General features: G+C 37.6%; 3 protein-coding genes across 5 annotated transcripts in view; 2 read left to right on the forward strand and 1 right to left on the reverse strand.

Moving 5' to 3' along the window:
* Window positions 1–9: 9 nt before the first annotated feature.
* LOC107731341 (protein BTG1-like) lies at window positions 10–1171 on the forward strand. Its single transcript, XM_016542397.1, has 3 exons — window positions 10–95; window positions 266–402; window positions 666–1171. The coding sequence occupies exons 2-3, from the start codon at window positions 285–287 to the stop codon at window positions 998–1000; spliced, it is 453 nt and encodes a 150-aa protein (XP_016397883.1). The 5' UTR covers window positions 10–95; window positions 266–284; the 3' UTR covers window positions 1001–1171.
* A 1717-nt stretch (window positions 1172–2888) lies between these two features.
* On the forward strand, window positions 2889–14525 carry ippk (inositol 1,3,4,5,6-pentakisphosphate 2-kinase). The gene is made up of 13 exons (XM_016542373.1): window positions 2889–3109; window positions 5372–5431; window positions 6177–6272; window positions 6378–6444; window positions 6849–6970; window positions 8555–8644; window positions 8959–9017; window positions 9456–9528; window positions 10364–10643; window positions 10926–11061; window positions 11500–11602; window positions 12144–12223; window positions 12309–14525. Exons 1-13 carry the CDS (start codon window positions 3029–3031, stop codon window positions 12511–12513), a joined length of 1452 nt encoding a protein of 483 aa, XP_016397859.1. The 5' UTR covers window positions 2889–3028; the 3' UTR covers window positions 12514–14525.
* The window catches only part of cenpp (centromere protein P), a 79222-nt gene continuing 77253 nt past the window's right edge, over window positions 13900–15868 (reverse strand). For all 3 annotated transcript variants that reach the window (XM_016542379.1, XM_016542378.1, XM_016542377.1), the window contains exon 9: window positions 13900–14976. In XM_016542379.1, the coding sequence (XP_016397865.1) occupies window positions 14858–14976 (119 nt within the window). In that variant the 3' untranslated portion in view covers window positions 13900–14857. The remainder of the gene's footprint in view (window positions 14977–15868) is intronic.

The following is a 15868-nucleotide window of genomic DNA, read 5'->3' on the forward strand; positions in this document are numbered from 1 at the left end:
GAGTTTTATTTGCCCGTTTTCACTACCGCGTCGATAAAAGCACTTTCAACAGCTGTGGAAACTCTTTGAATCCCTAAACCGAATCACTGGAGCAGGTCAGTGGCGTTTAAGAGGCGATTTTCCGTGTTGTTTTGAACAAAGGAACGTGCCAAAGACACTGGCCTGGCCTGTTGAGTTCAGCTGCACTTGAGCTGATTGATCTCAAACAACCGTTTGCTCTGACATTTGGTTGTTTTTCACAGTTTGATTGCGTCTTCCGTTTCAGCTCATGCGAAATCTTCACGATGAAAACCGAAGTCTCTACTGCTGCTAACTTTGTCACACGTCTGTTGAGAGGAACGGGGCTGCTTTCAGAAGAACAGCTGCAACAGTTCAGATTCTCTTTGGAAGAAGCTTTAGGGGGTAAGAGAGCATCGGGCATGACCTTTCCATTGTTTAGAAGTAAATTCAACTATATCATGGTCCAAATTTTGTAGTTTACAATGAAAACGAACATTGTTTTGAACAAAGCAGATGAAGATGAGACTCGGTTTATTGCAGCACCAAAGTCCATTTACTGAAACTTGCACCATTCTGTGTCTTAAAGTACCAGACACTTTGGCAAAGAATTGTAAATAAGGCCATGTTCGATTGCTCCAAGGCCTAACTTTCTTCTTTCATTGTAGATCATTATCGGCACCACTGGTTCCCAAACGCACCCTGCCGAGGTTCGGGTTACAGGTGCATCCGGATCAACCACAAGATGGACCCTTTGATAGGCAAAGCGGCCTGTATGATAGGACTCACAAAAGAGCAACTCTTTTCACTGCTGCCAAGCGAACTCACCATGTGGGTCGACCCGTATGAAGTGTCCTACCGGATCGGAGAGGACGGGTCCATATGTGTCCTCTACGAGTCCACGCCTCCAGACACAAACCAGCCGGAAAGCTGCAAAGATGAACTGAGAATCGGACAGTCGAGTCCGTCCAAATCCTTCGGCATGATGACCTGCTCCAGCTGAAGAGTGATTCTGTGTAATGAGCTGCTTGTGAGTGCAGTAAATCAGGCATCACTCACATTCAATTTCTTTTTGAACCTTGTTTTTTTAGACACATTTTTTTTTAATCAACAGTGAAATCTTCATCCTATTGACCTCATGGTGAAAACAGATGTATTTTGATTAAATGTGTTTTAAGCTCCCTGTACAGTCATGTTGAATATGTTTTTTAAAATTTCTATTAAAATTTTTCTATGAATTTCTAAAAAAAAAAAAATTAAACTGTCTTTTGTGTTTTTTCCATGTAACTATATTAGATACACAGATTTAATCAGAGCATAAGCCATACAAGAAACTTTATACTTACAATGTATTAATTACCTTATTTTTCTAACACTTAACATGTTTCTTAATAAGCAAGCGCCTTATAATAATTAGACAAGCTACAAATTTTGCATCTTTCTTAAAAACTACAAAAACTAATTTACTCTTCCTAAAGTTTTATGGATATGGGATTTACCTTACATAATAAATTAATATTAATTACAATTAAATATAATAGAAGTCAAACATTCCCCCACCGGTTTCATAGACAAGGCTTAAGCCTAGTCCCAGACTAAAATGCATGTCTGGGCTGTTTTAACAGAAAGACATATCTTCAAATACGTCAGTGCTGTTGTTTTGTCTCAAGATGCACACAAGTATTTTCTAAGGCACGTTTATAAAAGATACTTGTATGTCCTAATTAAACTATGGCCTAATCCTGGTTTAACTTAAGCCCTGTCTGTGAAACCAGGCCTAAATCTTAAAATTATATTCTTAATTGAATGGAAAAAAATAAATAAATCCAGAACAAAGAATGAAATTTCTGGATGTGAATCACAAAATAAAATGTTGAATCACTATTATAACTTACTTTTTGCTTGGTAATACTTTTTATGGATGATCTTAAAGAACATTTCTTTAATTTTGTTTGTATTTAAATATTTATAAGGCCTTTTCATTGAATTTTCTTAGCCTCCTTACATTTACATAAGCATTTGAAATCATGCATAGTCATAAATGTATACATTACTTTAGTAGTCACTTAATTATTTGAAAAAGTTTGAATTGTCCTACTAGACCAAATACAACAAACTTCGACCTCTAAAAATGTCCCTCACATTTTATTGCTTTAGTTTTGAATTTTTAGATTGAGATTTTCTAATTCTTTGCCAGTACAGAAACCCTCTACAATCCCAACCTATTAAACATATTAAGTTCTTTAAATGCAAATTATATGCAATAATTATATTAATATTGATAAGGTATACAATTTAAAATGTATTCAGGTGATATTTATAAATTATTTATTTATGTGTTAATTAATTATTTATAACTTATAAGTCCAAAAATAAGATGTTTTGAGTTTTTTCTGAGTAAATCATGTGCAAGCGAACAGAAAAGGGAAGAAAAACAGCAATCATGAATTCATGACATAATTTTATAGACACAGTCTTATAATTTTTCATAAGATATACAATTTGAAATGTATTCAGGAAAAAATAAATATAACTTTTTTCAATAAACCCAACCATGATATATATACATTTATATACATATATAATAAAAATAAAAATATAACATTTATATTTTTATTATTTTATTTTTGGATCGATAATACTTATAAATCTTTCTGTTGTTTTTCTGAGAAAATCATGCGCAAGCGAAAAGAAAAAGGAAGGAAAACAGCAATCATGCGTTCATGACATCATTCTATTGATACGGTCTATAAACTGCCTTCCTTCAGTAACGGGCGGAAGTTTGATTGTCACTTTCAGCATCCAATCATCGGACGAATTTAACAATGACAAACACTTCTGGCAAATGAAAAACCGCAATCCCTGCGTCTGGCCAATGAGAGCGCAGAGGGGGCGTGTCCTCACGAAAGCGGTACACCCGTCTGTGTGTCAGACGTGGCTCCTCCAGAAGTTTTGCGCTTGACCGCGATCATCTCGCCCGGACTCTCAAATCTGCGCCAAAACCCCCATCAGTTTACGGTTCTTCTGGGTTATGGAACTGGATAAAATGGACGAAAACGACTGGAAGTATCACGGGGAGGGCAACAAGAGCCTGGTCGTGTCTCATTTGCAGGTTTGTGTTTAATAGTTACTAGCTTTTAGCTTAGCCAAGATTCATATAAACTCTATCGAATCGGATTCAGTCAACAGAAAATCAAATCAAACTACTTGGAAAGGACCTCAACATAAAGTTTGGTAATCGCATACCACTATTAAACGGAAACAAACAGCTTCTTTGTCTTAAAAGGGTGTTGTCAGGGCTTTAAAGCTAAAAGCCACCTAGCAGGCTAAACCAGGATTCATTGATGAAGTGAATGTACTACATGTCACACCCTCTTTATGAGCTCTAAAGTTCAGTAAATCTATTTCATTGGCATATGTATGATATGTAATGCTGAGATTCATTTAATGAATGGTCAGTGGTGATGTTTTAGTTTGTGGATGGTTCTGTGCATCTAAAATTGGGTCTTTATTGGCGATAAGATTATATCCACTTAACATTTTCCCCGTCCAGGCTTCAAAGTTCAGATTGGAAACCTTTAACAGTTTCCCCCTTCATTGGGTAAAAGAAAATGGGGGTCTAGACCGGTTTTAGACCACCATGATGGATGGTAATACATTTGTTGATCACTTTTATGGCTGATCTTTGGGAAGAAAACTACAATTAGAGACTAAAAAGATCTTGGCATATGAATTTTCAACAATGTAATATTGTTTTAAGTTATTACTTAAGTTATTGCATGTAAAAAGACTTTTGCTAGAACTTGGTCTAAGCACTAAACTCTTGGTCTAAACTCTCCTTATTTGGACAAAGGAGATGCATTTTTAATAAAATCTATTCCAAATAAGTCATAATTTATGTCTTGGTTATTATAAGTAATGGAAACTGTATGTAAATAATTCATGTATGGGTTCATTCAGCATGTAGGTGAGTCCTCGTCTCACTAGCATTGCAATGTCAAGGTCCTGTTTTGTTAAGATCGAGGATATAATGTTCCTGTAAAACGGAAAGAGCTTAACCTTTGTCTGATTTTCCAGCTCGTTTGTGATCGTCTGTACCATCATATGATAAATAAAACGTTTGGAGTCATAAATGGGCTGGATCTGTATTACAGATTACAGCACAGAATTGTGTGTCCAATCACAGGAAGCTGCCCGAGACAACATTGACCAATATGTTGATAAAATCATGTCAAAACTGTGTGGGGAAAACGAGTGAAGCTTTGATGCTTGTCCATCTCTATTTGCTGGTTACTTTCACACTCCCACACTCTCCTTTTTTGTCACGTCGCCTGGTCTGGTTTTAAAGGGGTCCTATTTATGCTTTTTCACTTTTTCAACTTTAGTTAGTCTGTAATGTTGCTGTTTGAGCATAAAAAAGATCTGCAAAGTTACAAAGCTCAAAGTCCACTTGAAAAGGAGATATTTTATTTAACAGAAATCACTTTCAAAAACTACAACGAACGACTCGTTTGGACTACAACGCATATTTTCCAGGATTTATGATATCACAAATACCGACGAATGGGACGAGACCTGGTCTAGAAAAGGCAACGAGTGTTATAGGCGGGTGTCGCTGTTGGACAGTGTTATTCCTGCTTCCTGTTTGCAGTGCTGCTGGTTTGTAAGGGACATGACATTTCCCGACCAGGCGCCGAGTGGTGCCAATCACAACACACACTGGCCTTGCTAACCAATCACAGCACATTTCGTATTTCAGAAGGCGGGCTTTCATTTGATACAGGAACTATTCGAGCCGTTCATGCCATACTGAGGAGAGAGGTGTTGTAATAATGTAAAATATGTGAAAAATAATGTGTTTTTCGAACAACCTAGTATGAGAGCCTGTTCTAGTACACCCCCAAAACAAAATCAAGACTTTGTAAAAGAGCATAATAGGACCCCTTTAAGTTGAATTATGATTCATTTACTCATGAGCTTCATCCTTTTACGTTTAACATTTTGTGAGGCAGAAGTATGTTTTGTAAGTGTTGAGCAAGTGTGTTTAGAAACTGCATTTGCGTTTAAGTCCCCATCGGTTGCATCAGTCCATAAAACAAACCGTCAGACAGTGAGTTCATCGTCATTGCCATGATATCACCTTTACCTCTGTGGACCTTTTATGTCTAAGAGCATTCTGGGAAAAACAATGTGTATTCAGTTCACAGTTGAGTGGATGGAGCATTTGTTGTCCACACAAGTACAGTCACAGGCAAACCCGTTTCAAAGGATTCCCTTCTGAACTAAACTAAGACTTGGATACAGACAGCGATCAAAGTCTGTGTGAAATGATGCGTGTGATTTCTGTTTTCAAACATGTCACTTCCTATTACAGCACTGTCGAGTTCTTCGTCTGCTGAAGTTTCCCTCTGACGACTCTGCACATACACGACAGGTAAAACTTCCCCAAATAGACACTACTGAACGCTATTACTTCCCAAATTTCTCCAATATGCACCATATAACAGTGTTACCTTTTCTCACACTATGAACGTGATGGTAAATTGTTGATAAAACTTGTAAATAGTTAATACAAGTAATGAAAACAGTTTTGGTGATTGATTTGACTGCTCTGCAATTTATTTGGTTAACGTCACAGCTAATTTGATGGCGAAAGATCTATTCATAGTATCTATACCATTAGTAGCCAGCTGGAAAACTGTAACACAAAAATGGTTACAGACTGAACCTCCGACAAAGATGGATGGATAATGTGACCAATATTCAAAACGTGGAAAGAATGACTTTTCCATTAAATGTACGGATTCATAAATATTTGGAAAAATGGATTGTGTTTGACTTAATGACATTGTATTATTTCCATCAATATAACTTAAGTATGGATGCATGCATGACCAAACGATCAAGTTCTGTTGACCTTTCAATAGTCACTTTCAATTTGATGCGTAGTTTTGTCAACAATTTCTACAAAAAGGCACAATGTTTAATGTTAAACATACTATTTCTGTGTGTTTTCTTGCACCGTATTGCTATTGCCGTAGTTTTTAGCATCTCTTGGTACGAGTATCTGCAACAATGTAAATGTAAATATGCAAATCTGCATCAAATGTTTGGTCTTGGTTTGTTTGCATTGACTTACGGTGTAGTGTCAGCTCATTTTCCTACGTTTTTCCTATCAGACCGCAGAACAAGCTTTTCGACACATCCTCAACATGGTGGATTATAGTAAATATGTCATGAAGCCTTTACTGGGGGAGAAATACGTTCACAGTGGAGTGAGTTACAGTTTAAGACGTTTGTGTACATTATTAAATCATGTTGCTTTAACACAAGCCGTGACCCAACAAATGAAATGAAAGTAATGGCTTGAATGTTCACAGGAGGTTGTTAAACTACCGCTGAACTTCGTGAGACAGCTGTCGCTGAAGGTCCAACAAGAACGACCTGGTACGATTTGCAATTTTCAAGAGTTTTTTGCAGTGACATTGTAATGCCCCCCAAAAACCAACAGTGTTATGATAGCGTTTGTTTTATTTTGATTGCAAAATCCTTGTATTACAGTAATCTCAACATAGAGAATGGATATTACTAAAAACCTCAAAAGTAAAATGTACTGGTCCATTATGGTAATGACAACTGTCCTAAATAGGCTTAATTTGTATTATGCAAAAAAACATTTCTTTTTTCCATGACTTTGGGGTAAAATCTGACTTGGATATGTGATTCATGAGATTCATCCTCTAAAAAATTTCCGTCTGTTGTTCATCTAAACATGTTTATGTGAGATACAGTCAGTTTTCTAGAACGGATTTGATGTTGCGTAACGGTGTTGTGATCTTTCCTTCACGCAGAACTGCGCTGTGATAAGGTCATGGACACATTCAGCGGGTGTGGTTTATGCCTTCCCAACCTGACCCAACTCCCCCTCTACCACCTCAGAGACCACAGACCTCCAATCTGCGTTGAGATTAAGGTGAACTCCTTCATTCTGTAGAACATAAAAGTTATTTTGAATAATGTGGGTAACCAAACAGTTGCTGGTCCCCAGTCACTTCCACAGTATTTCCCCCCCTACTATCAAAGTCAATGGGGACCCAGCAACTGTTTGGTTACCCATAATCTTCAAAATATCTTCTTTTGTGTTCAGCACAAGAAAGAAATTAATACAGGCTTGGGACAACATGAGAGTGAGTACTACGATATTTCTTCAAAAGCAGATCGTGGAGACATTTTAATTGTCCACGATCAAAAATTGTGATATCGCACACCCCTAGTTTAGATGTATGTTTGGTTTAAAGGAATAATTCATCAAAAACTGAAAATATGCTGAAAACTTACCCTCAGGCCATTCAAGATGTAGATGAGCTTGTTTCTTAATGTGAAGAGATTTGGAGAAATTGAGCATTACATCACTTGCTCACCAATGGATCCTCTGCAGTGAATGGGTGCCGTCAGAATGAGAAAAGCTGCGTGTTTGTAAGAAACAAATCAACTTCACTTCTAAACCGTCACTTTTGGTCAAAACACCATTCCATAATCCAAAATAAAGCTTCCTACAGTGAAAAAGCGTTGTCCTCCTACATCAAAATCCATATTTGTGTAGAACGGTTTTTGAAAGGAAGAAAGGAATATTATGAATAGAAGACTCATATTTTAGCCAGAAGCAATGGTTTTGAAGTTAAAAATGTCGTATGATGGACTACAAACATGCAGCTTGCGGATTACTTCCATTATTTGTGGATTATTGTGATGTTTTTATCAGCTGTTTGGACTCTCATTCTGACGGCCCCCAGTCACTGTGGAGGATCCACTGGTAGGCAAGTAATGTAATGCTACATTTCTCCAAATCCGTGCAGATATAGAAACAAATTCATTTACATCTTGGATGGTCTGAGGATGAGTACACTTTCAGCAAATTTTCATTTTTGGCCAACTATTCCTTTAACCTTCTTCTCCATCTTTTGATCATCATTAAATGAAGAACTGATGCCATGGTCACAAGAAAATGCGTACATTAATTTACATAGTTTTTCTCAAAATTATGACAGTGACTGAATTGTTTCCAAAACAACGACTTTCGAAACTATGCAAAAGTGTGCCAAAAAACTCGCCTTGAATGTGTTGACTTTGGTGTCACATGTCTAAGCACGTCTGGTCGTTGAACTTGCTGACAGTTGTTAATAAGTTTTACTGTAATCCTCATGCCGTTAGGGTGTAAACACTCTTGGGTTGGATTAGTGACAGTTGTTAAACTGGAAGATCCGAGTCTCATAACAAAGAACGTTTTTTTAGGGATCAGTTTAATATGAACGCCCGCTCTTGGGGAAGTAGACCACAGTAGCTGAATGACTCATTGAATCTATTTGTGTGGAATTTAATCACATGGCCATTGGCCAGTCAAACAAACAGGGGAAGGTGGTGTGAATCTGATCTGAAAGGCTTGTTTGTCTTCATAAAAACAACTAACATTCTTTACATAAAGCTTATTCACAACACTTCATTGTGCAACTCAAGATGCAGAGATACAACTACATATTTTTCCTTTTTCCCCCACTAGCCAAAATGTGGATTTCTACCATTTTCAAGGCACATAACCAAGGAATGTAAGCGCAAAGTTTGCAGATTCTGCATGCATCAGCATTACAAGGCAAGTACCAATTGAATATCTAGTCGTTGCCTTATAGAAGTGAAGCCAGATTTCTTCAAGCAACTTCTGCTTTAACCAAAAAAAGAGGATGGTGCAGTGTAGTGTAAACATCCTGCTGTCTGTTTGCACTCTACGCTATCATATAATCGATTCTTTGTGGGGTTCGGATGTTGCTAAAAATACAAAAATCAGTTTCAATCCCAAAGTAGAAGTGAAATGGAGAGTCTTTCATCATTACGTGACACTGTATGTAAACTTTACAGTAAAAACAAGTTTACAGTAAAATTCCTAAGATGTTATTTTGTTCTTTACAGTTAGCCAATGGGAAGTGGAAGCGATTGAGCAGATATTGCCCTCTGAATCTCTTCTCAGGGTGAGTTACTGCTTCAGTCACCCAATGCAGGAATGGAAAGCTGGATTTATATATTTCGCGGATGGTACGACGGACTTTAGCCAGCATTGTTAACAAACCTAACTGACTGCGGCAAAGTCATTCACCAAGCTGGATGCGTCACTGGCCTGTGTTAAAGCAAAGAATTTTCCACTTGAAAAAGGAGGATGATCAATATTTTCGCAAAAGTTGTGACTCACCTTTCCACTGTGAGACCAGCTCTACAATCTATAATGCATGAGGGCTTTGTACTGCTGCTTGAGTCATAGGAATGCTAAAAAAACAAGATTCAGATGTGGTTATCCAGATAATCTCTAATTGTGTTGTCATGTCAAAATCAAAATGAGATGCAAAAAAATGTATTATCAAAAGTGAACAAATTTTACACACCTGAATATTATTCAATATCTTGTATTCTAGGAGCAAACAGCGAATGTACGTTGCATTGAAGAATCTGTTAGAGGAACCACAAAACAACTTGAAAATCTTTAAGGTAAAAATGAACTTCTGTAATTAATTCGGTCCCGAATCGCACAAATTTCAGCCTGCTGTCTATTTTTGGAACTTTACACTTCAGATTAAAGATTGAAAATCTTCCCTCGACTTCCGTTGATAGAATGTTCAGCATTCGAAAAGTAACTGACAGGGATGATGTCATGCATACTGATTCGCAGTTGGTCTGTTTTGTGCTTTAATTCGTCCACACCAATGGACGAGAACATTCTGCTTATCATAAGCACACACTGCAGTTTTGCCATCTGCTGTCTTAAATGCTTGAGCTTTTTAAAGTTGAGTGGATTCTGATTGGCTGTCAATGTTTTTATTGTTCATTCGCTAGAATGTCATTATCATTATTGTGTGAACTTCCCTATTCTCATAGAATTAGAACAATTATTAAAATGTTTATCGTTATAGTTATCATCCTTGGTGTGAATGGTCCTAAAATCTTATATTTATCCTAGAACATGTCTTTAACTTGGAAGTAGTGCTACTACTACAAAAAACTTAAACTGGTTTACTGGTATTAACTAGTCTCCTTGCCAAGTCAGGCTGTTTTTAATAGAGATTTTGGCAAATTGTTAGCTGGGAAACTAGCTTTGCTGACCAGTTGATCACCATCTTTATACCTGGATTTGTGACTAGCTTAAAACACCAAAGACTAGCAAACCAGCCGGTTAGGCTGGTTTAAGGTGGGTTTTTTTCAAGGGAAAAAGAAAATCAAATATTCAAAAATATGAAACTCTAGCTACTATGTTTAATCCACTAGAAATGTTTGATAAATAGAAAAGTAGTATTAATTCATTGTTTCTCGCATCTTTTTTTTTCAGGGCGGAGAGTTGATATTTAGCTGTAAAGACGACGCCAAGCAGCAACCCGAATTGAACGATCTCATTCAGCACCTTCGGCCTTATTTCCCTCATAGTAACGGCATCTATAACAGCCAACAGCCAGGCAAAGCCGTCCTGAACGAGTTCATTCAGGTTATCTGCTCCGCTCTGCTCAGCGGCGGGGACTCGAATCGCTCGGGAGAGCCCAGGAAGGTGCACCTGTCCGAGAGCAGGCCGCACTGTGAAGCCAGTCCCTTCCCAAGAGACCTGCTCCGCAACGGTTAGGACTTTACCAGTGACTGCTAACTAATGAATATTTGGATGGCCGGCAGTTGAGTAACATGGCTTTATGCCCTTCAAAATATTGCTAAACAAGTGCAATGGAAATCCCTTCACTGATGAGTCACAATATATGCGTAGGAGTGAACTGGAGCGAAAGTGCTTGACATAGTTGAAGAAAAGAAATGACACGTTATGGGGTGTATAAAAGGCTGGATTATTGAGGCATAGAAATTACGCAAGACCAGCAGAACACGTTGAGCTCATTTTCATGTGTTCACAGGTAACCACGGCCTCCCTAAAGACAGTGTCCTTGCAAAAGTCCTCCAAGTCCAGATGCTGGATAACCTGGATATCGAAGGAATCTACCCTCTGTACAAACGCGTGGAGCAGTATCTAGAAGAGTTCCCGAAAGAGAGGTGAATTTTTAATCTGGGATATTGAGTGCTGCGTTACTGATCTGCCAGATCAATACTCCTGTGCAAGAATGTTTTGTTCCTGCCGAGTAAAGTTTCTGTTGGGCAGATCCTGTGCAGCATTCACCTGTACTGAAATCATTTTTATAAAAAATACAGAATAGTTGGCAAATCTTAATTTGTTTTGAGTTGCTATAAATTATAGTACAATTTATTTTAAGTAAGTTCAAGTTATATTATGGTGCCTTGAAAGACTGAACAGACACTAGGTGGTGCAAAAGACTCATTTGTGAAAGGATATACTTCAGTCTTGAGTCAGGCAGTCACATTGTGGTCCTGCGCAATGTGGTCGTAGGTGATTTCCATGCAGGCCACATGATCTTTGAACAAACATGCTTAAAATCACTTAAACGTGTAATCAACACCTGTTTGTATCTCCAGAAACCGACTGCAGATAGATGGGCCTTATAATGAGAGTTTCATGGACACGGTGAAAAACTGTCCTACTGAAGATGACGGCTCTGTAGAATATGCAGTTGGGAAGGTAAGACCGCGAACATGTGATGCCAAGAACTTTAGGTTTGAATTTAATGATAAGAAATGTCCAGGTTGTATTTAATCTCGAAATCAAAAAAAAAAAAGTCAGAAATTAAGCATTTGGCTCAAATTTTCAAAATAAAATACATAAATATTATTGCATTGTGATATTATTTTTGTAGCAATTAAAAAACTTTCCTCCCTAAATTATCACATTAGCATTGTTTTTGTATGTTTATATATATATATATATACAGTATATGATTTATTATAACATATATAATTGGTTAGTTTATGTATTGAATCAAATACAGGTTTATTTATAATCAAACCTTTTTCCTTGTCTGCCATTTTGCATGTTTTTTTTTCTGAGCTCTCCATTTTTTATGCAAAAATATTTTTTATGTAAAAACAAATATATTTTAAAATATATTTAATATATAGTTTTTTTTAATATTATAATACATAAAATAATAGTATTATAAATAATATTTAGGAAGAGTTAACTCTCAAATTTTCATTTCTGATTTCATTTTGTCACTTTCCAGGTTCATCAGTATAGAGTTGCAATGACTGCCAAAGACTGCTCAATCATGATCACGTTTGCTCCTTGCGAGGAAGACGAGGAGTAGGTTTGCTTTTGCTCTTTAAAATCACCTGCTGACTGATCTGCCTCGACATTTACAATCATTTTACATTCTGTTTGTTTTCAGACACCAGTTGAATTTGGAGAAGCCTCGTTTCACGTATTCCATCTCCATCCTGGATCTGGACCCCAAACCATATGAAGGCATCCCTCACCAGTACAAGCTGGACACCAAAATCGTCAACTACTACCTGCGGAGCATGCAAGCTCCGCCCCCCTCCAGCCTATATAAGGAAAGGCAGGAGTGCACGCTGCTCTTCCATGCTGTATGAGACACCTCCACAAGTGCTGCTTGGGAAATACCCAGAAGTGCAGTTGAAGTAGTGAAACAGTTTTGTTCTTTTTGTTTGCTAGTCTGTCTAGTTGTTTGCCCTCCCACCGCATTCCGCGACGTGAAGTTGGCAGGGACGGCGGCGTTCGCAGTTGTTGCCGGAGCGACCTGATGTTTTTCTTTTCAAGGGTGATGTTCTCATTGGGGCTGGTCTCCTAAAGCACAGAATACCTGAACGAGTCAGTCATTGGCTGTAAAAAGGGAGGACTGTGTGTGTTTTTGTGCAGAGCTGGGTTTTTCTCACACGCAGCAGCGCTATTGTGTTTCCAAGTGCCAAAAGCGATTTTCCCTATTTTACCATGCATCAGCTTGGCTGTGTCTGCAGTCGCTGTACAGGCAGTTTGGAATTAAAAAACAGACAAGTACTTGAGTTTTTAGCGCGACTACATCTCTAGAGCTCCTCAAACCACTGACCCTCGGCGAGCTAAAGTAGCGGGAGTTATACTGACAAGCACAGACCTGTTGCATGCCAGCAAATGAGGTCGCGCTAACACCGTCACTACCCGTAAGATAGATTTTATAAATTAGAGGAAGTCTAATGACATTACTCGCTAATGAAAGTGTATTTTTGTAACATAACGCTTGGCTGGCGTAACCATTTACCGAAGTGTCTTGTTAACGAGTAGTTCAATAAAAAAAAATTTGCCCATTGTTTACTAACCCTCATGTCATCGCAAACCCGTTTGATAGAATCGTTATGCAGCTCGTCAGTTCATTCTGGCCAGGTATTTTGTCAGAATTGTGAAGGAACGCAACATTTTTTAACAATCACCGGTGAATAACGACTTAGTTTTGAGTGAAGAACAGACAAAAATTTGCACAAGTCATATGAACTACATTTGTTTCTTTGGAGCTTGACGATATTTGGTCACATACAAACTGTATGGCAAAAGTTGCATAACGATTCTTGAAAAATGTGGAAAAACATCAGTATACAGACATGATGGTGTGCAACTTTTGGTTGAACTACTAGCTAGTCCATCATCTCAAACATCAAACATTAGTTTTTCCCAGAAAAACTGCTGTAAATTGCAAAAATCAGCTGTCTGTCCATCAACGATTGCTTTGTCTCTGAGTTTGACACTAATACGCTTAATTGTTGTCTGTTTTGATATCGTAGAGCAGAAAACAACCAGAGGAATCCATCCCCAGCCGCTTGAACGCTACTATGGTTGCATTTGGATTGAGTTTTAATGGCCATAATTGGTTGCAGAGCCAGACATATTTCATAAGTCGACCAAAGATGGACAGCATGCCAGTTTTCGTTAGCACAATAAAAAAGATGATCTAGCAGGTTTTTCCAACAGTGGAAAAACCTGTTTCTTTTCAGAGAAGCAGTATAGGCCACAGAAATGGTAGTGTTGATTTAACACGAGTTGCAAGTTTGGCGCCTTTGACCCAAAAAACAACCACAGTGAGACGGTTCGCACAGATATTATGGTGCAACTTTAACACTAAAGATGGCACCTCACGGTCGCCTTTCTCTGTCATGGGGAATATTACTGTTACAATATACTGTGGCATGAGAGATGCTCATGCTCCTGTTTACCTCCTTTAGCGTGATGCAAACTGCATCGGCTTGCCTTTCTCATAGTCGTTTATGCAGTTCTCATCAGGCGAATAGTGTTTTGAGTTTTACATGGATGAACATTCAACATTGCCAAACTGTTCACACTCCCCTTTGTCTTAATGTGAACTGGTGTCAAGAGAAGTATTAATACGCCTTACCTGTGAGTGAAAACGCCTTCGTTGTCCAACCGATGGCGTTTGTTGGACGGTCATGTTTTAATGTGTTATGATGTAACTGATTGAAAAGTGCAGTTTCATTACTGTATTTGCCTTTGTTTTAACAACATCTTTCCCCTGTTGAACCAGACGAGCCAGAGATATTATGAGTCTTAGGTGGTGACACTGTGTTATTCTAATGAAATAAAGATTTATAATCACTATGTAGGTAGGAATGGACATTAATTCTGTTATTAAGCAAGAAAAGAAAGGAAGATCACAGTTACTGATGGAATCTAATGTTAAAATGTAACTATTTGAAAATACAAAGTGGATTTTGCTGTCAAACATTTTGTATTTAAAATTATTTATTTTTCTAGCTCTTGTCTAATAATGTATATTTCCATACAGTGTGGGCATATCATGCGTAAAAATGATTGACATGTACAGGTGGAATCACTATGTAGTTCCTAACGGGTGATTGTACAGGTGTTTATATCGAATAAAAAGATTAGATATGAATTTCCCACGGCGTGAACGTTGGCTTGTTTTATGACTTCTCACAAACATACGGTTCTTATCAAGCCCTCGATTGACGCTTCCACCCCGAGAATCTGCAGGAGGCTCTGAAAGTAATTCGAGCCATTTTCCATCACTTTTTTGGTGTCAAACTCCCGAGCTGAAAGCAAAATAAAACATTTTAGATCATTGTACCAAAAGTCACAATTATGAATTGTACAAGTGTAAAATAAGGAAATACTTGATTCTGATTTGTCAATTGCGTCACTTTTGTATTGCAACCACAAAATTGTATATTTCACATACAACATAACGAAAGTTGTTTTCTCATTACAACTTAATTTTCTCGTGATCTCGACATAAACGTTTTCTTGTGAACAACTTAATTTTCCTCATGATCTCAACATAACGAAAGTTGTTTTCTTGTTATCATGACTTAATTTTCTTGTGATCTTGACAAAGTTATACCCCATCAGTTATATTTAGTTCTATACTACAAAAATGGCTAGTTTTTGAATCTAGTAAAAATGGCAGTGAAAGACTTTTAGGGTGCTTTCACACCTGTAGATCGATTGCTTTCTTCCATAACAGGGATTAAAATGATTACAATGTTGCTTTTTATTTTTGGTGTGGTTTGTTTTCACACGGCAAATTTCTAAACGGACCAAATTTGTTAATACAAGTCACGAGCGAGTAAACTGTTCTCTCATTGGTCAAAGTTTCACGGTTTATTTTCCGGGATTCCACTTAGCTGTCACGGCTGTCATCCGTCAGGATGGAACGACAACAGCTTTGCGGGCTTATTGTTGGGTTTTTTGTAGCTGTCGTTATATGAATTTATCATTTTGAGCAGGTGTCCAGGATTCATCGGGAATTAAAAAAAAAAAAAATCACCTACTAGGAAGAAGAGCAATAAGACGGCATTATAAAATGAAAATGTGTGCTTTGATTTTGAATGGCGAAGACGTGCTCACCCACAGACATTCACAGGTTCATTTTGAGGTATTAGCAAAACAACAAACAAAATGCTTTTCACGGAACTTACGTAATTA

This window comes from Sinocyclocheilus rhinocerous, unplaced genomic scaffold (genome assembly GCF_001515625.1).
Source record: "Sinocyclocheilus rhinocerous isolate Xijiao unplaced genomic scaffold, SAMN03320098_v1.1 scaffold3173, whole genome shotgun sequence".
NCBI classification, from domain to species: domain Eukaryota; kingdom Metazoa; phylum Chordata; class Actinopteri; order Cypriniformes; family Cyprinidae; genus Sinocyclocheilus; species Sinocyclocheilus rhinocerous.

What these genes read in the sequence shown, in the direction of transcription:
- ippk (XM_016542373.1), top strand. Translation starts at nt 3,029, where the DNA reads ATGGAACTGGATAAAATGGACGAAAACGACTGGAAGTATCACGGGGAG. An exon ending in AGAAATACGTTCACAGTGGA is followed by an intron (nt 6,273 to 6,377) that starts GTGAGTTACAGT and finishes GAATGTTCACAG; the next exon opens with GAGGTTGTTAAACTACCGCT. An exon ending in GAAGAGTTCCCGAAAGAGAG is followed by an intron (nt 11,062 to 11,499) that starts GTGAATTTTTAA and finishes TTGTATCTCCAG; the next exon opens with AAACCGACTGCAGATAGATG.
- LOC107731341 (XM_016542397.1), top strand. Translation starts at nt 285, where the DNA reads ATGAAAACCGAAGTCTCTACTGCTGCTAACTTTGTCACACGTCTGTTG. An exon ending in TTTGGAAGAAGCTTTAGGGG is followed by an intron (nt 403 to 665) that starts GTAAGAGAGCAT and finishes CTTTCATTGTAG; the next exon opens with ATCATTATCGGCACCACTGG.